The sequence below is a fragment of the Ostrinia nubilalis genome, chromosome Z (assembly GCF_963855985.1).
Source record: "Ostrinia nubilalis chromosome Z, ilOstNubi1.1, whole genome shotgun sequence".
Lineage (NCBI taxonomy): Eukaryota > Metazoa > Arthropoda > Insecta > Lepidoptera > Crambidae > Ostrinia > Ostrinia nubilalis.
Window position 1 is genome coordinate 13,473,520 of NC_087119.1, and position 23,989 is coordinate 13,497,508.

The 23,989-nt window shown below is 37.3% G+C and overlaps 2 protein-coding genes across 3 annotated transcripts; one reads left to right on the plus strand and one right to left on the minus strand.

Moving 5' to 3' along the window:
- The first annotated feature begins 1,843 nt into the window (after positions 1-1,843).
- LOC135086672 (uncharacterized) lies at positions 1,844-6,437 on the plus strand. The gene is made up of 3 exons (XM_063981446.1): positions 1,844-2,234; positions 4,001-4,058; positions 4,135-6,437. The coding sequence occupies exons 1-3, from the start codon at positions 2,052-2,054 to the stop codon at positions 4,719-4,721; spliced, it is 828 nt and encodes a 275-aa protein (XP_063837516.1). The 5' UTR covers positions 1,844-2,051; the 3' UTR covers positions 4,722-6,437.
- Positions 6,023-23,765, minus strand: LOC135086671 (sodium/potassium/calcium exchanger 3-like). Of its 2 annotated transcripts, none has more exons than XM_063981444.1 (11): positions 23,645-23,765; positions 22,893-23,014; positions 22,182-22,284; positions 20,476-20,663; positions 15,006-15,153; positions 14,336-14,437; positions 11,566-11,673; positions 10,886-11,104; positions 8,758-8,859; positions 8,347-8,468; positions 6,023-8,109 (listed from the first exon to the last, which is right to left on the minus strand). In XM_063981444.1, the coding sequence occupies exons 3-11, from the start codon at positions 22,240-22,242 to the stop codon at positions 7,897-7,899; spliced, it is 1,263 nt and encodes a 420-aa protein (XP_063837514.1). In that variant the 5' UTR covers positions 22,243-22,284; positions 22,893-23,014; positions 23,645-23,765; the 3' UTR covers positions 6,023-7,896. The 2 variants fall into 2 exon arrangements, with proteins under 2 accessions (XP_063837514.1, XP_063837513.1); XM_063981443.1 differs by lacking the exon at positions 23,645-23,765 and adding an exon at positions 23,490-23,619.
- Positions 23,766-23,989: the final 224 nt, after the last annotated feature.

Genomic DNA, 23,989 nt, shown 5'->3' on the forward strand with positions numbered 1-23,989 from the left:
GACAACGCGCGGGATTCGTTATACGTCGCTACGCGGACCGCGGCGGAGCAAGTCCACAGCCCAAATCTAAGACACTACCGACCGACGTCTTAAAAAAAATAATAGATATGCTCCTGCATTCGATTATGTGATTTCTTATTATGATTATGTGCGAGTTATTTTTTGCTGTGGCAGCGAACCTCTTGATCATTGTTTACGGTAAATTCGTTCACCTTACTCTGAAATCTCATCGTCCCTATTGTTCGACGCTATTCGATCATTATGTGGTAATGAATTTAAGGTAGCTGCACACTCTGGCATTAATTCAGCTTAAAATAGTGGTTTACGATTATCTTCTCCGCAATAATCGTATGACACGAGGTTTACGTCCGTTTTCACCATCAATTCCTAATTTTGAAGTGACCCTTTTGAAAAAATAATTCCTGTTATGTGTTACCATAGGGGTCACTTAAAAAATAGGGTTTGATGGTGAAAACGGGCATTAGATTGGAACCGAATAGAACCTCCAGATCGACAGGGAAAGGATGATGGGCACAAATGTATGGAAAGTGGTACCCGCTCCAATAGCCATAACCAATATATATTTCAAAAGGCCTTTAGATGTAGGAAAATGTCTGCTATGGGGCCAGTTCTAATTCACGTTTTGAAAGCAGTAATTCCACTAAGTATTATATGAAAGTATAACACAATCATCCATGTATACGAGTATGTACTATGACTACAATCTATTAATATAGCTAAAATAAACATTCAAAAGGAAAGGATTGTACCTACGATGAACTACCCAAGCTATTAGCCCTTTATTCGCTTTCATCATCATCATCATGATCACTTTAGCCATAGAACGTCTAGTTGAACATAGGCCTCCCCCAATGATTTCCACAATGGCCGGTTGGTAGCGGCCTGCATCCAGCGCCTTCCCGCTACCTTTATGAGGTCGTCGGTCCATCCTGTGGGTGGACTTAATGGGTCTTGTGGGTTTATTCGCTTTAGCAACCCATAATAAAACCCTTAAGAAGTAATAAAACTCTTAACACCTTTATTAATAAAAGTTACACCCTAGTAACTAGGGTCTAGGGCCTAGTTGAACTCTGGCTTAAATTGTCATTTGGTTGTCAAGGTTTCTCCTAGGTGTAACTTTTTATTAATAAGGGGGTAGTAGTTCTTCAAATAAAAATATTTATTTCACAACTATCCCTATCAATAATTATAAAGTTAAGGAAGGATGATGGAGCAGTAAACACTTCATGCCTCGCACAACCTAAGTACCATACTATGGACATTGGACACGTATGATAATTAGGTTACATAAAAAGTATGTTTATCTTCGAACGCAACCAGATCTGAGGCTGGTGGCCATAGTAAATGTTGTTCGTCTTGGTAAGACCTTTCAAATGACACTACAAACATAACTATTGGAGCCGGGTACTATTTTGCTAAAAAGTATGTTTATCTTCGAACACAACCAGATCTGAGGCTGGTGGCCATAGTAAAAGTTGTTCGTCTTGGTAAGACCTTTCAAACGACACTAGAAGCATATCTATTGGAGCCGGGTACCATTTTGCCCATTGTCCTTTAACGACAGGAGGTTCAAAAGACTAAAAAATATCTTAATGGTAGATATCGACGTTTTTGAAAGTTGAGTTGAGAAACGATATCGTGTTTTTTGTATGGAGTTTGACAGATCTTTGACGTTTGTTAGTGTTAAAGTAATGTAAGTAACCTCTATGGTTATAGTCACGGTTAAAATAAAGTGGTACAACCCGTGCAACTCAGCCTAAGCTTGTAAAAGTTTTTCAGGAACATATCAAATGAACGATATTGTAAAAGTGGCGGTTATAATGTATCTTCAGTTCTAATATGGTTTGTTAGCGACCATAGTAAACTGTGTTCTTTGATGTGTAGATTGATTGATTTAGGTTCATCAATCTTAGCCATTTAAGTGACTTCGTGTATAATTGCTTCCTATGGACTTTTTATGAAGGTACACGAGCATGCACTGCCTAAGAGGGAGGAAGGAACTCGAAGTTTGGCGAAAAAATGGTTAGATAATGTTGGTAATATTTGACGAAGTGGTGGTAAGGCGTGGTGGTGGCGGCGTGGTGGAGCGACCAGTCAGTCGTGCGAAGATGTGGCGGTGGGCGGTACTGTGGCAGGCCACCTCGTTGCTGCTGGTCGGAGGAACCCTGGACTTCCGATATTTTACCAGGAAACAGCATTTGCCCTCAACTCAGGTAAGGATGTGCAAGTTCAAAACAGCGAATTCCTTTACACTGTGACAAATGGACTTCGGAGTGTCAGTGAAAAATTAAAAGTTTTATTTTTATGTGTGTTTAAATATTAGGGTTATAATATTAGATACCAGGGTTGGATTAAAACAACTATAAATATTATTGTCATAAAATAAAATAACTTACTGCTTATCAGATGCTTTCTCCTCATTAAAGTTAGTTCAATTTTTTTATTGATTTAGCTTTAGCGTGGCTTTAACGATATACATAAAGAGGCGCGTTATAACAAACACACAACCGAACACTTCCGTGTGATAGTTTTATACAATTTTAGAATATAAAACGAATTAGGCATTACATTGTGTTATCGAAAAACATAGAAACTGGTAATTCCCTGTTGTATTGTATGTTTTTTATAATCTTCATAAGTTAAAAAAGCATTTAAGTATAGCTTTTTTTAATAAAGCGTCGCGCCCGGTCTTCGTACAAGTTTCATTTTGAGAAAAGGGTTTAGTAAAACACCTTCGTGAAAAAGTATCTAGTTACAAGATTAAGAAAATCTCATCAAAAACAGAGCCTAGTTTAGGAATTAGCGGATGCATGGTAAATAGACGCTTAAAGTTACTCTGTTTAAGTAAGTAGAGAAAACGCCGAATGTCATGTTATTATATGCACTTCATTGCCATAAAATGAGTTAGGGCCACAGAAAGTTACATAGGAAAACCAAAGGGAAAACATAAGTACATACCTTATTTTGTATAATGTTATTGTTACACATTTCAATCCGATTCAATAAAGTCGCATAACTCATTCTTTTACGTGATTGGGGGATGTATCACAGCGATTACCATCTCGATTCGGAAACAAAATGAAATGTGTTGTATAAACAGTTTAGTATTTACAAGATATCATTAAAGTGATTTAAAAACATGCAATATCGGCACCTAGGCAGATACGTGTAGTCCTCCCAAAAAAATATGCGTGTATGTACACCTAGGTACTTGCAAAGTAAGTGGTAGTGTTAATTTATTTATGGATGCTTAATTACTAGTGACAAGTGAAAGAAATCGCTGTGTGTATCGCGATACAAATGCAAGGTATGATGGATGATTAATGACAGGTAATTGTAAGGAAACCGAAATTAAATCCAATTAGAGCTAACAATGTTTGGGTCACGAAACCATGTTTTTTAAGTGCATTATCACAATTACACAAAAAGAAGTAGATGCTACTGTATTTACGTTGTAAACATTTTTTTTTGTAATTTTTAAACATGATACTCAAAGTAGGTATTTTATGACATACACTCAAAAACTAATTGTACTAAAGTGATGTTAACTTAATTTTCCAGTAGGCCATTTTTGTAAACTGATTTATCACATAGACCAAAAGGTAGTACCTATTTTCATCATCATCATTTCAGCCCTAAGACGTCCACTGCTGAACATAGGCCTCTCACAATGTTTTCCATGTTGATTGATTGGTAGCGGCCTGCCTTCAGCGGCATTGGTACCTATTTTATACTTGTTTTATTTATTTCCTAATCGTCAAACGCTTTCATTGTTTTAATTAAAATGATCGTTTTGTGTAGTCACGGCGCATCGAAGCGAACTTCATGTGCAGCGAAAATGCATTGTTTGCACGCCTCAAGCGAGTTAATGAACTTAACTGCATTGTATTATTGCTAGTTTAGAACCGACTGATGCGATAATATCTTAATCTGATAGTGATTATATCTTTTTCCTGCCAGCCCTCACTTTTTGTTTCAGGCAAACTGTTTCGACTCCTCTATACTGGTTGACCGACATGGCAGAGCAGTTCGTGAAGGTAAATACAAAATAACATATAGATTATATACTTTTAATGCTTTATTCGCAATAACCGTAACCATGGCACTTCACAGGGTGGCGTCCTAAGCCAAGAAAGATACAGACTCTCCAACCAACTTCAGCGACGTATCCCACTTTTCCTTTATTGAACACCAACGAAATTATGGCTCGTAGAATCGACCGTTTGTTGCCGAACGCTGAAGATATTGTCAAAGAGCACGCCAAACTGGTACAAGATATCAACAGTCTGCGACAGGTGGTATTCGTATCGCCTTTAGTTGAAGAAAACAGGGATTATGATGAGTCTATACTGCAGGAAATTATCGAAATATCCACTACGTCAAGACCTTTACCAAAACTGACGAGTTCAAGGGCGCCACCGAAGCCTACCAAGACGAGTTCGATTCCGATAATTTTGCTAGGAGGCGCGAGCCAGCCAGATGTGGTAAAAACGCAGCCCATTCGATTCACTAAACCCATCAGTTTAGTCGGGAGCTCGATTTCGCCTCTGATGAAGCATCCCTATCCGTTTGTTATGCACGGGTCATCAAGTAGACCGTATAAGTACTGCATGAATCCAATGCACATGATGTTCACAACAACCCAGAAGCCAAGTTTGTTACAGCGACTACTGAACTCAATATTACCCCGAGGTAGATAGTACATTAGTAGAGTCCGAAATTTTAATCAATCATTGTTTTGTGATTGGTATTTACAAATTGTTAAGTTATTTGGGGTTTTGGAGACGCAGGCGCAATATGCTGGCATGTAATAATGCGTAACTGTTTCGCAATGTTGCGTTTATATTATACGTTTCTCATAGTTTTTGTAGACTTGTAGATGGTAATACGCGACGCGGAAGGCGGTGGTTTCCCGCAGTTGTTTCGCGCGCCTATTACCCGGGCGTAGTGATGCGGCGATATGCCGCGGGCGCAGAGACGCACGCGCGATGTCGCTCGCGTGTCATACTTCTATCTAATTACCGGCGCCGATTATGTATTGTCTTTGTTTTTACACTTTATGCTCATCGAAATGGAAAAGTTGAACGCCTTATGTGTAATGATGCAATAATTTGAAATACGTTTATAGCTCACTATTCCCATAATGGTCTACTTACTTATTGCCCTCTTGATTTTAAAGTAGAAAGCAGTACGAACTAAGTATTTTGAATATGTAATAATAATTTACTTCAAAAATGTCTGCATTAGTTACCAATAACTAGGATATTGGATTATTTATTAGGTCCTATTTTTTATATTGTCGACTACGTACATTTTATTATTTTCAAAATATACAAAAACTTGAAATGTCCATAATATAAGATACGTAACTAAAATTACTATTTTTTCCCCTAGTTAGGTGTGACTGTAGTCTTAATTATTAAGCTTAATCTATTGAGTCTTGAAAAAGGTAGAGCGGCATATTTGTCTGAAAATATGAGAATTATTCTGGTGCTTAGCAACTGAATTATTATTTTAGAGTAACTTCGATCCCCATATTACTGAAATCTCTACCATATAACTGTGTCGAGAGGGAGAGCAGTTATATGCATTACCCCTAAATAGTAATTCGGGACACGTGTTGTACAACTAAATAAAGTATTATAAAACAAAAGTCATGTGATTACGTGAAATTAAATCGTTTAACAAAAAAGTTTGCGGTAAGTAAAAAAATACGACTTAAACATTTGATGTGATTTTCGAAAATTGTGGACAATTCACATATTTTACATTGACACTATATTAAATTACTACACATATAATATGTCCCACATAATAAGTGTTGCAAATAAGACTCTTGTTGTTACATTGTGTTTTCTTTATTTTTCCCTTAGAATTAGATTAAAAAGACTTCAAACAATAATTAGTTGACACTTTTTATTCACTGTGAGCTTTAACGAACTGTTTAATTAATATTAACGGTATAATAGTTCTTAAAACTTTCTATTACTATCGTATTAAGTACCTAAATAAATACAGCAGCAGGAAGTAAACTAACGCCCGTATTCACAAACATTACTATGAGGTATTACAGTGCACGTGGATGCACGATACTAATCACAGAGCTCTATTCAACGCTGTGCGTTCGATTTGCTGCTTCACTTAAGCAAGCATCGTTTGTGAATACAGGCGTAAGTAGGTACATCTTATAAGTTGGTTGTAAACATACATTAAAGGACAGTCGATTTTTAATCCTAATTAATTATACATCGATAAATTGATTACCTAATTGTTAGTCTATTTTATTGTTTCAAAATCAGTGCTAAGATTATGTACTTACTATAATAATATACTTAAAATTATAACTAGGTAAATAAGTAAATATGACTAATGTATAAGTGCCTATGTAGAATAGGCGACAATTCAGTGCTGATTTTGTGCGATGTTTAAATAAAACTTACCTAGTTACTAAAATCTCAAGATCTTACAATATTCTCTGCACAACTGTGTCGTGGTTTTGTCCACGTTAATAATGTGACTGTATCAATGGTGTTGGGTAAATAATGAAATGAAAAGGCATTTAGTATTTCCGATGTATTATTAATTTAGTCTCACCAAACGAATAGAAAACCTTTAAACCTTACGATTATTTGTTATTTTTTATTGTTCAACAGTATTTGTACAGTCGAAAGCACATCAGACTATATATTTTATTGCAAAATAACACCTATTACAAATAGGTACATACGATGTAAAGTTTACGTTGACCTGCTGACATCTGTACGGGCTAAACTGTTTCGGTTTTCTGTGGCAGAAATGCTTTTATGCCTTATAGTTTTAATGTTTTACTGTACTCCCTTTGAAACAAACTGTGAATAAATTATATTGTAAGTATCATGGCTTTTAATAACTATAACCCCTATTAAAATCCCTATTATAAAGTACCTAGGTAGTATATTAAAGGTCGAAATTTTTAAAATAGGCCTACATACATTTTAAAACCGTTAGTACCGGTAAGCTTATTATATTCTCATCATCTTACTTTAAGTGGCATAACAGCAAGTATGGCTTGTCCTGAGTTATTTTTGTTTAAGTACAAACCAGCACAGTCTTTTCATACAAGCTAAAGTGAAACTTTAACGCACTAGTTTTAATCGGATAATGACGATATTCCGTCAATCGTTGAGCCCGGCACTTACGCATTAACTGTGCTAATCGCAAGCAGGATGGGTCAAGTGTCGGTCATATACCACTCCCCCCACTCGCCCCACTCCCTTGTCTCGAAATGATATTGCCAGACTTCTAGTAGCGCAATAGACTAAGAGCTGGTGAACGCTATGATGCACCAACATTCTTACCAATATTGGAAGCAAACACTGACAAACTTTCAGCTTTTATAAAATGACGTAGGTCTGGAGTTCACTAGCTCCAAATCTCCTAGACTGGCTAACCTAACCTTAAATATGGTACTAAAGTAGGTATGTGATTGCTAACACAAACCATTAGTAGATTAAAAGCGTGTGAGATGAGTAGATGTGCACTACGAGATCCTTGAAGGTTTAGTTGAAAATCTGAAACTCGAATATCGTTAGCAATCAATTTGCACACTTGTATTTTAACGTGACTAAAATGGCACACGCTGTTTATTCTGAATTTTGATTCTGTGTGAATTTCTTATGCGACACTGAGTTTCGAACTCAGCGCATTAGTTAACATCTCTCTACAGGGTGTTAGTTAGATAATGGGTATATGAGCCGACACTAGCCCATGTTAACATTGGCATATAAATGGTAGTATGGTGAAGTCAGAAATTTAATATCATCATAGTATATCTATGATTGGACGTTCACACTGTAATCTGACATCACGAATAGGAGGCCGTAGCTTTATAACTAATCAGTGAGGACAGATAGGCAAGTTGACCAGGAAGAACACGTTGAGTTCTATGAGCGCAGCGAAGACGAGGAAGGCCAGGTACACCGCGGCGCAGGTGACGCCGATGCGCCAGTCCAGTTGGAACTTGTTCAGCGCCAGGCAGCCGTACAGCGCGAACAGAGTTGACAGCAGCGAGATCGCGCTGTAAGACAGCCCGCTGGAGTTTATCGTCACCTGGAAATTGCAGGTGATGGTCACGCGCTGTCTTGTACCTACTGAACACGAGTTGCTGACGAAATCGAGCTTCTTCCGTAGTGTCACAATCCTTAGTGAACCATCGGACATGGCTCAATTAGAACACCTCACAGCTTATTATGCTCCCCGGAATCTTATTTATTTTTCAGACAAACTGAAAGGCTATGTAGAGCTCTACACTTACTTATTACTACATACGTTTAACAATTTACTCACCCAATGGTTTCCTGGGACTGACGGGTAGAATAGAGATTTCACCAACCAAGGGAGTCCCAAGCAAAGTAATATGTCGAAAGTATTAGATCCGATGGAATTGCTGATGCCCATGGTGCCGTGCCCTACAATAATGAGAACGTAAGTAGTTTTATAAATTATAACTAGTAACACAGCTAGTATGAGTACCTAGCCCTAAATTAAACAAAAATAACTAGAACTAATACATGGTAGGTATCTAAATAAATGATAAACATCTGAAAATTAACCAGATTTACATTCTCAACCTACATCGTCACTATTTGAACCCTTAAAACTGGCGTTGTAGTTGCTGTACACAACTTGCAATCTGCCTTGTGAGAAAAGGCTAAACTACTCGTAAAGGGTGGAGCTAAAGTTCCCCTGTTGACGTACCTTGCATAGTGACAAGCACACTGGACACGGCCTCGGGCAGGCTGGTGCCTGCGGCCAGAATGGTCAGTCCTGTAATGCTGTCTGGGACTTCAAGGGTGTCACCTGGAACATAATTTATGAAGATTTTCAAGATCAAGGGATGCGTCGCAGCAAAAAAATGCAAGTTCACAAGGGCGTCTAGTTAAAAAAAGTTTGGGAAGCTCTGGGCTAACCTATTAAACACAAGTTTATTTATTTATCTAAATTTATAGCGCAAATAAATAAAGAAACAAGGAAAAAAGGAAAGTTTATCAATTTTACGCATGTTAGAGTCAGTAGGTATTCTTATGATTGCCTACATAGTCCAGTCAATAAAGCATTATAGATGGAAATCCGTGGAACACAATTTTTGACTTCGGGACTTTATTTGGACTAGTCAGGAGGTGAACATAGCAAAAGTCCCCGCCCTTAGCACTTGAGCCGGCAGGGAGAGGGGGGTTTAAAGGTACCACTTTTCGGTTTTTCGCTTAATCCTCGGAAACTATGCGTCTTAGTGTCATGGCTACTATGAACCAAAAAAAGCTTATTCAATTTGCTACAGGTGAGATAGTCAAGTTTTTCTATATCTTGTATAGTTTTCGCGGCATCTGCTCTAGAAGGTCTGTAATATTGGAAATTTTATTTTTGTCTTACATGTTCCCATCAGGAGAAAATCGACTAAATCAACATTGAGCAAACATTCTAGATATGCGGGAGCATGTTAAGCCTAGTTCCAGAGAGGGGACTGCACCGTGCGTATATTTAGACGAACCACTTGCAGCCACTTTTGACTCCTCATCACTCAAAAAGTACTGTGCATTAACACTTCAAATTTGGCTCATGTGTTGAGACTTACGAGATAAACATCCGCTTCAAATTTCATAAATATACCTCAAACGGTTCTTTAGGTATTGACGTCCAAAAATCTACATGTCTGACCTTTAGACCAAATTCTAACCACTTCCAGATGACCTTGAAGGTTCAAATTTGGCATCCAGATAGGTAGATGTGTAAATACAAAGGAAGAAATAAAAAACCAGTAAATTTTAACATTTCACAGGTAAAAGATAGATTTTAGTGTTCTAAATGTCGATTTTTGAACGTCAATACCTAAATAACCGTTTGAGGTATATTTATGAAATTTGAAGCTGATATTTATCTCGTAAGTTTTAACACATGAGCCAAATTTGAAGTGTTAATGCACAGTACTTTTTGAGTGATGAGGAGTCAAAAGTGGCTGCAAGTGGTTCGTCTAAATATACGCACGGTGCAGTCCCCTCCCTGGAACTAGGCTTAACATGCTCCCGCATATCTAGAATGTTTGCTTAATGTTGATTTAGTCGATTTTCTCCTGATGGGAACATGTAAGACAAAATTAAAATTTCCAATATTACAGACCTTCTAGAGCAGATGCCGCGAAAACTATACAATGTATAGAAAATCTTGACTGTCTCACCTGTAGCAAATTGAATAAGCTTTTATTGGTTCATAGTAGCTATGTCACTAGGACGCATAGTTTCCGAGGATTAAGCGAAAAACCAAAAAGTGGTACCTTTCAACCCGCCTCTCTCCGCCGGCTCAAGGGCTAAGGGCGGGGACTTTTACTATGTTCACCTCTTAGCTAGTCTAAATAAAGTCCCGAGGTCAGAAATTGTGTTCCACAGATTTCTCTCTACACCTTCGTTAAGGCATTCATTGACTGGACTAACAGTGAAAACAGTATTTTAACGACATTAGTGTGACTCTTTTGTTTTGCTTTAGGAACTGGCCATTTTTAAGAAAATTGCTTTTTTGTATTTCTCACGAATATTGACTAGTCCAGTCAATGAATGCTTTAATGACGGTGTAGAGGGAAATACCTGGAACACAATTTCTGACTTCGGGACTTTATTTAGAGTAGTTAGGAGGTGAACATATCAAAAGTCCCCGCCCTTAGCCCTTGAGCCGGCGGGGGTTTGAAGGTACCGTTTTTCGGTTTTTCGCTTAATCCTCGGAAACAATGCGTCCTAGTGACAGTCATGTCATAGTAGTCATACTATGAACCAAAAAAAGCTTATTGCTCGGATGAGGCCTTTTGCTTTTGACCTATATGTTATTCTTGCTCAATTACCAAGTATAGTAATAATCCAGGCGACCAGGTAAGAGACGCCGCCGATCCAGGCGATGCACATGACGAAGGTGAGCGGGTATAGGCGCGGGTGCCGCCGGCAGTCGGGGATGGTGGCCCACAGTATCAGCCCCAGGGGCCATGTGACCACCCACAGTAGCTTCTTTAGGGCAGATGTCTTCTCGTCCGGCCACGACCATAGTGAGCTGATGCTGCTTGTGTCTGGTGGGAAGGACGTTCCAATTTAGATCATGTATAAATAAGTTTCTCGTACATCACAGCATGGTATAATATAGAGCCATGTTACACTGGTTTGTGGATCAAAGTGAGAATTAGAATTGAAAAAGTTATCAATCGGGGATGGTGGCATATAACACCAGCCCTAGGGCCATGTATTAGCTACCTACAGAAGTTTCTTTAGGAGGAATGTCTTTTCGTCCGGCCTTAGCGAGTTTACGCTGCTTGTTTCTGGTAGGATGTGTTCCAATTTTGAATTCGAATTGTAAAGATTATTTTGAAATTAAGGAATATTTTGAAAATATTCCTTATTTTTTTTATCTTATTATTGGCATAATGTAATGTAAAGTCACAGGTCTACTAAGCTTGTGTCGGAATAGAGTGTTTTGTAATGAATTTGAGCTCTATGATGATGTTATTGTTTGATTGATTTAATCTAAAGTTACCTGATCCCGTAGAGTCGTGCCGCTTCATCATTTCCATGCCGTTTTCCAAATCAACGTGACGGATGGAGCGGCTCATGCGACCTGAGGCATCCAGGGGGTGTTGCTTTTCTAGAAAATATCGATTTTATTATGTTAAATAAAAATATATATCTTTATTTTATTAGGTTGTAATTTGAATAATTGGTCAGTTATACCGATTCATTTCAAGTTACATTAATGTGTTTATGTTTTACTAGCTTTCCGCCCGCGGCTTCGCGCGCGTGGACTATATTATCTACATATTTTACGGAACCCTATTTTTTTCCAAAATAAAATTTAGCCTATAGCTGTTACTCGTGGATAATGTAGCTTTCGAATGGTGAAAGAATTTTTTTGAAAACCAGTTTGACTGCAAAAATCAGTTAAAAGTGGTTTTGACCAAGGCGTGCAAGTGTTCTTCGAGGACCACTTGGAATGCCTCCAGGGACCACCAGTGGTCCGCGGACCACCGGTTAAGAACCACTGGTGTAGATAATAGTAATTAAAATTATATTACACTATATTACTGTGTTATTAATAACCTCTAATGTTATTAAGTAATTATTTCTCAGTTGGTAAATCATACCAATTAATTGCAAGTTAAATCTTTAGTTTATGTCAATATTATGAACAATGAAGATAATTATTAATTATGTCTTCATTTATAAATAATTGTTATTTAAAAACAAACACACGTACTCTTCAATCAACAAACAATTTATTATAATTTAACAGTAGGTACCTACTCATATCAATCATGGTACTTTATACTTAAATTACATGCAAGTAGCACGCTAGGTGACGCCAGGCAATCGTAATGTTTCTTAAATTGCATCGTGTATTATTTATTTTAATAAAAACTCTTTAAAGCGGCGCATGCGACGTTTGATTAGATTGCGTACTACTACGGCGAGACATAAACTGACCACGTTTTTATGTCAAAACGGGACTAGTTATCTATAACTTACTTTATACTTACCCGACTTTATAAGTAAGTAACTATGTGTTGTATTTATTTTTTCTTTGCAAGATTAACTAAATTATTATAAGTTATGTATAATCAGCGCCAAATAGTTTGTGTTGGGACACCCAAAGTGGCCAATAAGTTGACAACACAACCTTATTCCAATTGTGACAAAGACGTGTTGCGAACTTTTTAGCTATGTACTTTGTGCTTTGGGTGTCACGAACTACATATTTGACGCTGATTTGAATACTTTATGATAATTGAATAGGTAGACGAGTTTAATACCATAATTATTACTTATTAATATTGAAATTACTGTATTTTTCTCATATCTGAAAACAGGCCATTTTGCATACAAGAGTTATTCTTGGGACTCACGAATTTAGTACCTAGTTGTAAATGGGACTGTCTCATTCAAAACGGGAAGTGTGGTCACTTCAGAAATATCTACTCGTAGTAATTACGTGTTTCATGATAGTAAATTAATAAGTCACTTGTCTGTTAGATAGGTAAACTTTTTCCTTGCCAAGTAGGCAGTTACTGTCCATTACTTTTTTAGACTTGTAGTCTAATAAAACCACAATTAATTGCTTACATTACATGGATATCGTTGATGGACAATAAATCCCGCCGCAAATGATGAAATTAAATGAAATAGGGAATAGAATAATTAAATAAATTAGACCCGCGGGATATGTTTTTGTAATGTATCAAAGATCCTAAATTCCTTGTGAAGTATGTGCTTTTCTACATAAATAATAAAACCTACATATAATAATAAAAAAATCATATATATTTTTCTCACATACAAACGACTGATGCCTATGCACATCGTTTGTGGTACCCCTACCTCGAATACCAGGAGCTCCACCCCCCTAATTTCTTTACCTGACAAACTAAGATTTATTTTGTATATAAAGTAAAATTTTGCAGTTTCGTTTGAGAAAATACCAAAATCCGTTCATCGATTAACTTAATTAAAAGATGAAGTTTCATTGCAATCCATTCTGTAGTTTTCGCGTAAAGAGTAAGTTAAATCCTCACACACAATTTAAACTTCCGCGGTTATAATAATAGGGTGACAAGACATTCAATAGCCATGGCTAACGAAAACCAGGAACCAAATTACATATGCACAACACCACTAGAATTAATTGCACCTTAGCAGTTAATTAACGATTACTGCTGTAATGCGAAAATGTGTTTCCTTTTATTTAATAACTTCATTGAAAGAATAACGTCGTGCAAACAAATTAATATTAGTTAGCTGTCACGATGTTAATATTTGTTTATACTCGTACACATTTTGCTCGTAAAATGGTTCATAATAAACCGTGTAGAAGCCTATTACCTAGATACATTCGCGTGCGTTTTCGTTTAGGTAACTGCTCTACTGTAAAATGTTGTTAAGTTCCAGCTAAGTGTGTGTTTTAAAATATATTTTTTTCGACAAATAATGAATTTGACTTGTAAATGTTCACGTTTTTCGCATTCAACGTAGTATAATTATTAATTCATACTGTATAGTTTGCAATCGGGCTGGGCAAACAAATAATTTCGCGTGCCATTTTTCAAAATTTTCATTTTATCAGACGAGGTTGTGTTCCTTGCAAATGTGATGAAAATCACCTCATTGCCTATGAAACAAGTAAGAATCGCTGGTAAAACCAACTAGTACTCGTAAATATTCTCCGCTTCATTACGCTTTAACACGGCTTAAGTAAGATATTGCGTTTGCCGCAATAAGCATTTTTCTTTGTGTCATCGTTACATACTCGTACGCACCTTTTATAAGCAGCGGCGTAACCTCCGTGTATATTTTAGGTTTGCTGGGAACGCAGCACCCACTTTTCACAAACGATCCTAGGCGACCGTTGAATACCATTGCTGGAAAAAATATAGGTAATCTAATTAATTAGTTAGGTTTAGTTACAATTAAATAATTAAATAGGAAAGTAGAAAGTATTCAAGGAAAGTAATTAAGTGTTCCACATCATTAATAGTTCTGGCTAATAATTATTTATAACGTTGAGAAAAATGCGGAAAGGTTTAACCCCAGCTAGAGGCTAATTGGTTATAAAGACGGCTTGATAATATCCTAAAGGTAGTGTACTAGTCGTAAAATCCGAATAAGTAATTTCCGACCATAGAAGACAATTTTATTCGTTTTTTCAACCACCTCATTTCTACTGCTAGCTACTGCTGGACAAAGGCCTCTTCCAGTCTTGCACTGGAATAGGTGTTTCCTGGGAATTTCACTATCGATCCACCAACTGAAAGGAGTGTCTACACTATCTCCAGTCCGTGATCCCCACTCGAGGAGTGGGAAAGTTTCAAACGGAGAAGTTTCTGCTCTAACCCTAACGCCATCAGTTCTACGATGTATATTTTGTTCAAGTTACTAGGTATGTAAAACAATTTTGTTCCCCTTTAAGCTAATGATCTGTCAACTCACCCAGGATGTAGAAGATGTACATGAGTACCAGCAGCAGCGCCTCGTGCCAATAGATGGTGTCGTCCAGGAGAGTCAGGATCAGCGCCACCACCGCCACGGCGTACATCAGGCAGTCGCGCGACACCGACCACCAGTCCAGCTCTATCACCTGAAAAACATATTTTTTTACTACTAGCTTTTGTGAACGGCTTCGCCTGTGTGATTTTCGGTCTGTCACAAAAATAAAATTCATCGCACATGTGTATCTAATCGTAGACATTAAAAAAACTAGGAACTGTTCTACAAAAGAACTATTCCAGTAATCGACTTTGGATGGACGTTTGTTTGTTTGATAGACCTACACGAAAAAACTAGTGGACGTTTTTAGATGAAACTAACTATGTTCTAACATGTAGTATTTTTATAATATAAGATATTCGTTCGTTTCAGCCGAAAGACGTCCACTGCTGGACAAAGGCCTCCCATAAGGATTTCCACAAAGACCGGTCCTGCGCCGCTCGCATTCAGGCACCTCCCGTGACCTTCACCAGTTCGTCGGTCCACCTAGTGGGAGGACTGCCCACGCTACGTCTTCCGGCTCGTGGTCGCCATTCAAGAACTTTCCTGCCCCAGCGGCCATCAGCTTTTCGAGCTATGTGCCCCGCCCACTGCCACTTGATTTTAGCGATTCTGCGGGCTATGTCAGTCACTCTGGTTCTCCTACGGATCTCCTCATTTCTGATTCGACCACGCAGGGAAACTCCGAGCATAGCACGCTCCATTTTATGAGACCCATAGTAAGCGACCACGTCTCAGATCCGTATTATACCTACCTATTTGATATGTATTATACTCGCTTGCAAACGACCTAAGTAGGCACCTATACCTAAATTAAAAAAAACAATCGTGGAATATTCATTAATTAGATAACATCAATGTTAATAAAATGTAGCATTTCTTTCGTTCTAAAACGCAAGTTAATTAGTATGATAAAGCATATCAATTCTGATTGCTACCGATCAAATCAGCACCTGCCAACATCAATATCGCGTAATAATAAAGTATAACATTAAATCAATATTTGACAGCAGACCGATAGGACATTGTGCATCATGCTGTCGAACTGTCAATCATTGCTAATAATTATGTTGTACACCAAATAAGTTAATACTATGGTATCAAGACTATAGGCACTTTATTATCATAATGAATAGTCATGAAAGTTAATTACAGTCGTAAATTAATTACAGTACTCAGTTTCCATGATTATTACTATTGAACTTAATAGAGCTATGAATATTTTGCGGGTGTCGAGTTTTTTCTACCGGAACAATAAACTATTGATTCATGATTTGCATAAAACTTTGAAAATGTTACCGATAGTTTTATTTTGTTATTAATTTAAGACTTCCTGAAATATAACTGCTCGTAATTTTTTTACACTAATAACTATCCTAGGTACTTATAAATTTCCTCATTATGTAGGTATTTAATACCACAGGTAATACCATGAAGTTTATAATATTCACTAACAATTTCTTTATGTTTATATTTTGCACAATGTGTCGAGGTGTAATAGAACGCATTGTTCGTTTGTCATGTCTACAACTGTGCAAAAATCTTCCTACTTCCTATTAATTAAAAAAAAAGTCTTTTTGGATAATAATATAAGTATACGTAGAGCAGGAGAGCAGAAAATTACATTCATAAAAAAGTAAACAATTTGTAAATTAGAGTTTACAACAAAAATTTAGTAGGAGTCTAATATGCTTTCAGCTCTAATTACAGTTAAAAAAAAGTCAAGCAACTCAAGTAAAAGTTATACCTAGTTAGGTAAGTGGTTGGATATTGAAGAGCTAGACAAGACACTTTGCTCGAGCACTTTCATTTGCCAATGCTAGATAAGGAAGGATACATAATAGGAAGTATTTTGGTCCTTGCACGTTTTCAGTATTATCAGATCAATGAAATTATTGAAAAAGATGAGCACGCTGGGATTAACATTGGAATAAGTGTTTAGAGTTTAGACGATGACTTTGTCTTTGTAAATGACGAAATGCTGTTAATTAATAACCGTGGTCAGTATGACGCGGAAGACCAGTGCTTTGTAGGCTAGGCATAGAAATGATTGCTATTTTTCATTCATTTTCATTATATGAAATGATGATTTTTTTTCATATGATTTCACATGCGAAATTTCACAGGCAATGATTTTTATTCGCAGTGTTTTAATGTAGCTCTTTCATAATTATAATGTGCTACTTTTAATTAAGTATGAATTATGATGAACGATTGCTAATTAGCTAAAATATGAAATGTAACAATATCTGTTTCATTTTATGTCACACAACAAAAAACAAACAGTTTCACAGAACAGTATGTATGCAACAATCAATAACCGCGCGACTAGTGAAAAATCATTCATTTCATCTGTCTGCTATCTAATGAAATCATACGAACCACGACAAGGAAATCTAAACCTTACACCTTTGAGTTTAAAGTTCATATTTAAAATGCCCAGTTTCGTCCGTCATCACATCTCTTGTCCTTTTGACGCACATGATCAAATCATTCCTTCTTACTCGCTCGGTCGCTTCGCAGAGCTGCGCTCACGGACTTCGCTCGAATGAATGAATGAAATTCATGTGATTCGTGATTTCATTGGCTGTGAAATTATAGCAGTCTATGTGAAGTAAAATAGCAGGTGTGATTAATGAAATTCATTTCATAATATGATTTTTCACCTGCTATTCATGAAATTAATGTTTCATGCCTAGTGCTTTGACATGCTCTTAGGCATATAATGATAATAAATGATAATAAAAGCTGAACTAAATGATGATGATAATTAAGTAAGTTATGTAAATATTTTTTTACGATTTTCGTTCTTTGTTATGATTGAGTCAATAAAGGTGTTTTATTTCATTCTATTCTAAGTAATTAAAGGGTATTTCTTCAGAGGCAAAATTTTCGATGTCTTTGGGTATAGTTCTGTAACCAACTAACAAAATGGCATGCAATATTTTTTTTCGTATAGCTTAGCTATAGCCCTATCTGGCGCAAATTACATTTTTTACATAATTGCTGTCTTTATACAAAATAAAAATATTTGAAGTGTGATTCTCTGATTCATATGGTGTGTCCGTTAGCCATTTTCCGGAACAAAATGGTTGATGTAGCATTTTCCTTTTGATATATCAATATAAATTAAAATTATTTCGAAAGCTAATGAGTTGTCCTTCTACAAAAAAAATGTGTCATAATTTTAATTAAGTTAGTTTGTTCGCAAAAAAATAAATAAGCAGTGTCCGGCATAAAATACTGATTCATATGGCGTGAGCTGTTCTTGACCATAACTAGTCAGGTTTTAATCATGAGAGTCTGGTTTCTGGCGTGTAGGCAAGCCCATCTTGCAACGGATGATCTAGAAGGCAGACGTGGAGCTGGTTGGCTTAGAACCCGGTGTGACGAAGGCAAATACTTGATTCATCTGTGCTTGGTTCAGGTGGCATGCTGATTACAATGCCTACTTTATAAAATTACATTATTGCATTAAAAATCTAATCTGTCTTTCTTGTGATGCTTTTGGGTTATAGATTCATGTAGAAAAATGACAACACTGTAGTCTGTATGTATGACGAGTTTTGCTCGATTTTAGGCAAAAAACTGATTTATCTGTGCGTGATTCATATGGTCAGGGCCCTATATGAATCATAAAATAAATTAGTTTTTGGTCTTTCAAGCACCAAAAAAGGTTTTTTTAACTAAGAATGACATCCCAGACTGCATATCACTTAAGACCAGGTGCGATTGCGGTCTTGTTATGAATAAAAAAAACATTATCATTTGTGTTTAAACAGTAAATAAGTAGTATATCCGTTAAGCTAGCAACCATAACACAAGCATAATTTGTTGCTTATTTTGTAGCTAAATGGCGCTGTATGAAATTGCCCAACGATTTATTTATTTTTATTATTATTTCAGCTACACTTATGGCGTCCATAGCACATAATACTAAACTGCTGAGCATAGGCCTCCAATGATTTCGAGATTAACTGATTGCCATTGCCACAACCTCTATAAGCTCATCTCACCTTCTTCACCTTGTAGGTGGACGTCTTAACAACAATAGCTTGGATAAGTGATACAGCTCGGTAGAGTCATCTAAAATACCTTAGTGCCATAAGATGAAAGTCTACATCCAGTGTGTGTTTATCAATGATGACAAATTGTATTGAAAAGCGGCCTCTCACTGTAGGCTTACGAACCACAAAGTTGCATAGTGTACTATGGAGTGGACTATGCTTGTTTTTTTTTATGCAATCGAATCTGAAATGAGGAGATCCGTAAACGATCTAAAGTCGCATGGTGGCATAGTCCGATGTTTTAGCAAACTGAAGTGATAATGGGCAGGACACATAGTATACAGAAATGATGGCCGATGGGATACCACGTTTCTGGAGTGGAAGCTACGTGCCGGAAAGCTCAGTGTAGAACGTCCTCCCACAGGAAGGCGCAGGATGCAGGCCGCTACCAATCGGTCATTATGTAAATCATTGGGAGAGGCTTATGTTCAGTTGAAATGATTATGATGATGACAAAATACTAAGGATGTATAATAAAGTTTCAAAAAAATGTTTTTTCACGAATTATTTTGGAATCGTTGCATTTTTTCATAACAACAGATCATTGTTTTTGTTATAATATGATTATTTTCTTAATTTAGAGCCAATTGTACATGAATATCATAAATTTTATTTCTATTTTTGATTAATATGTAACAAATTCTGATTCATATGGGCACAAAATATTTGAACGTCGATATCTTGAAAACTACTTTACAAAAACGAGTCCCTTATCCAAATATATGTTATTGGGTGTACCTATTTTCATATGAGTCTATGTTACAAACCTAAAATTGAATTTGAAATTTGTCCACATGAATCAGCCGAAGAATGCGATTTCGAAGAAGTGCCCTAAAACCATCACCTTCTTTAAGTAAGTAGCTGACTTGTACTTTCGATAATTTTCGGGAGCAATCATTCTATTAATATATTTTTTTTGGAGCCAAATAGATCGATGCATTTTATTTTACTTCATGAAAATAGCGGCATGCATCAAATAGTTCCTTGCAAGCATGATCGGCTCGGCCGCACATCTGTCATAACGCCGCATTTGTCAGTAGGGCTAAGTAATTGGAGTTAAGTATTGTTGCTCGTTACGTATATTAGATGTTTGATTAGGAATGGCCACGGGTAAGAAATAGAAGGAGCGAAGTGCTAGAATGTTAATATTTGTGTTTTTTAGCAAACAATTGAAGACAGCGGAGTCGTCGACAGCTTCCACGAACCTCTGTCACGAAGGTGCCGACGCAGTTAATGAAAAGCTCCGGGCTTGAGCTGGTGGCTGCCATGAACGTCGCCTTGGTCACGTCACCTGACATAATATACTAGGAACTATACCGAGGTGTGGGAACAGTCCCATGGCTTACCCTGCCAGCAAACAGCGCGCAGCAGGCGGGGACAGCTAGCACGTTGAAGACAGCGGAACCGACGATGGCTCCCACGCCCAGGTCGCCCTCCGTCACGAAGGTGCCGACGCAGTTGATGAACAGCTCCGGGCTGGAACTAGCGGCTGCCATGAAGGTGGCACCCGTCACATCCGCTGACATGTCTACCCCTGATAAAATGAGTTATCATTACGTGAAGGTAGAGTCAGAAGACTAATGCCCGTTTTCACAATCAATCCCTAATTTTTAAGATGATAACAAAATTCCTGTTAACTATGTGTCTGTCACCGTCACCGTCACCGTCACAAAATGGACATAATTCACATTAATTCTACCCAAACAAAAGTTTTGTATGTCAACTGTATGTGCAGCATAGGGTGCAGCTTCTTGTTGAAAAATGCTCTACCCGTGGTCCTACTGCTTATTCCTATACTGGTGGTGACACAGGTAGTTTAGTTTATCAGTGTTACCACAGTAGATAAATCATATATATACTGTGGTGTTACCATGAATATAAGTATAATCAATTCATATTACCAAAACTGCTGTTGGCAGAACTGTTGTAAATGATTTTTCGTGGTTCTACATTAATATAGGACTGAGGCTGCCAGAAACAAGCAGGCTGACGGGATACTTAAAATTACGTTTGTACGCTACGCTTAACATTTGTCGGTGTAAGATATTCACTTTAGCTACAATATGATTATTCTGAATCAATAAATTGATGTAAAGTGCATGTACTTAATGTATAGGCTATCTACATACATTTACTTAGAATGCATTCTACACCTGCTGCAAATTGTAGAGTACAAAGAAAGAGCTCGGCAGCTAGTGTTCGTTATAAGAAAAACGATGAGTTAATTACTTATAAAAGGTACATTTTGCATTAAGTTATTCAAAGGAAACGTCGGTACAATTACAAACGTCAAAGCAACTTGCATTTAACAATGTTTCAGTAATGCATCGCGTGCGCCGCTCGCAAAGCATCGTAAAAGCAATTTCTCGCATTGGCAGATTAATTTCGAGTGGGTATCATCAACCGCATAATTAATAACAATATTTGTTAACAGAGATTCCAATGTATTTTTTTTTATCGCAATTTTACTACAACACGAGTTTTTAAACAATACTAACTCAGCAAGTAGTTAGTAAAGTTAAGGTCCACTATCATGTGTGTACGCTAGGTAGGTACCTCAATGTCAAGCCAGCAAGCATGATACACATTGTGTATCACCGCCTTAAGTTTGTAAATCATTTAAGTAATAAAATTACTTGTGTTTATCCAATTTTGTAATAGCTTTGGCAATGCCTACTGACAATTTACTAGTAGGTATCGTTAATATATCAATCGGTACGTGATAAGTAGGCTGTTGTTTGTTTTAAAGATAACATTAATCTGATTAAATGGTGAGTTCTAATGTCATTAAACAAGCAGACAAATTCATTGTCATTTGATGCCTAACATCAACATCCTATTGCCTACTTCTAATATCCGATAAGATAATTGAAATTGCTGCGTTTTGTAAAGAACAACATATTTTTCAATAATCAGAGTTACCCAACCAAATTACCTAACCTTGAAAGATATTTAGATTTTTCATAACTAAATAAATAGATTAACAAATAGGTTTTTAACTAATGCAGTTATGTAGCTGACTGTACTCAGTGGATAATAAGTGGTTACTTACGTTCACAAATGATATCGATAGCAGGAACAAAATACTGCTCACACACCGTGCCCAGTAGCATGAAGCAATAAATGGCCAAGATGCAGTGGATAAGGATGTATCCCTGTAAAAAAACGCATTAGTAAATTGAAGAAAAAAGGAAACATTATTCTAATGAGAGAACAATTCCTACTAGAACGATCAAGGCGGTTAAGGTAGGCACATTGTAGTTGGACAGACATGGTCATTGACATATTTTTTATCAATAGGTCTATGCTAACAAATCGAGAACTTTCTACTCGGACTATCAATCTAGCTAGAGTCTAGATTTTAGACTATAAAGGCGCATCAACTGGAAACTGGATAAGCTAGAAGCAGGGATAAACTAGACCGCCATAATTTTACCTCTAGCACATTATAAATACAAGTATTTTTCTAGTTAGGATGTAAACGGCATTATTAAATTTATGTTATATGTAGGTAGGTATGTGTTACAGTCAAAACTCATAATCGGTCAAAACCACTTTTGACTGCAAAAATCTGTCAAAAGTGGTTTTGAGAGATGCCCTTGGTCAATATTACTTTTGACTGATTTTTCCAGTCAGAAGTGGTTTTGACCAAGGCCGTTAGTCAAAATCAATTCACACAAAATCACGGTTTTGACCGATTATGAGTTTTGACTGTAACATATGCAGTATGCACTCTGTTTTATTTATGTTAGTGATAACTCACATGACGTCTTTGAGTATGCGTGAGGCCATCGGAGGGGAACTCCAGGATCGCTGCAGGAGTACAGTTCCTCCCGATCTCCACCAGGCCAAGTAGGTGACGGGATGAATAAATTTCAAATGATTCTGGAAAAGGGTAGATATTGGAATTGTTATCATTCTTTAATTTATTAATACTTAAAGTTATTTACTCGTATGTACGCACGGAAGACCTTTGTAAATATTAATTTAAACTGTTTTTATAAAAATCCACTATTACTGTGACTTTAGAACAGTGGTTCTTAACCTTTAAGTCACGAGGGACCATTTTACCAAATTTCTGTCTTGTCAGGTTTTTTTGAAAATCCTATGAAAGGGGAGGTCGATTTCTCTCCCACTGTGCGCCGTTTGCGTTGTGTTGCCTCGACTCATCACGTCACGTCACTTGTTTATTACGATGTCTTCGCGGACCACTTGGAATGCCTCCAGGGATCACCAGTGGTCCGCGGACCACCGGTTAGAACCACTGCTTTAGAAGGACGTGCATGCATAGTATCACGCTCACGCTTTCCAGACCATAGAGAAAAGAAATGCACTCCAGGTGATTTATATTGCGCTTTACCTGAATTCTCCTGGCTGATCTCGCTTCGGCCAGCAGCGGCCGCTACAACAAATAAGTAAAGGAAGTACGCGGCAGGGATTCCGAAGAACAGCGACACTCGCACCGCCAGCGCCACTCTGGCATTGCATTGTTATTTGATTTATATTGCGCTTTACCTGCATTCTCATGGCTGATCTCGCTTCGGCCAGCAGCGGCCGCTACAACAAATAAGTAAAGGAAGTACGCGGCAGGGATTCCGAAGAACAGCGACACTCGCACCGCCAGCGCCACTCTGGCATTGCATTGTTATTTGATTTATATTGCGCTTTACCTGCATTCTCATGGCTGATCTCGCTTCGGCCAGCAGCGGCCGCTACAACAAATAAGTAAAGGAAGTACGCGGCAGGGATTCCGAAGAACAGCGACACTCGCACCGCCAGCGCCACTCTGGCATTGCACTCACGTCTAGTCCTTATCAACATGTTTGCCATTTATCCAAAACAATTAAAATTAACCTGACT

Excerpts from the sequence above, each read along its gene's own strand:
- LOC135086672 (XM_063981446.1), top strand. The coding sequence starts at position 2,052 with ATGTTGGTAATATTTGACGAAGTGGTGGTAAGGCGTGGTGGTGGCGGC. Across the intron at positions 2,235-4,000 it reads AGCATTTGCCCTCAACTCAG|GCAAACTGTTTCGACTCCTC; the intron begins GTAAGGATGTGC and ends TTTTTGTTTCAG. Across the intron at positions 4,059-4,134 it reads TGGCAGAGCAGTTCGTGAAG|GGTGGCGTCCTAAGCCAAGA; the intron begins GTAAATACAAAA and ends GGCACTTCACAG.
- LOC135086671 (XM_063981444.1), bottom strand. The coding sequence starts at position 22,242 with ATGCTACTGGGCACGGTGTGTGAGCAGTATTTTGTTCCTGCTATCGAT. Across the intron at positions 14,438-15,005 it reads GTACATCTTCTACATCCTGG|CAATGGTATTCAACGGTCGC; the intron begins GTGAGTTGACAG and ends TATTTTTTCCAG. Across the intron at positions 8,860-10,885 it reads CTGGATTATTACTATACTTG|GTGACACCCTTGAAGTCCCA; the intron begins GTAATTGAGCAA and ends ATTATGTTCCAG.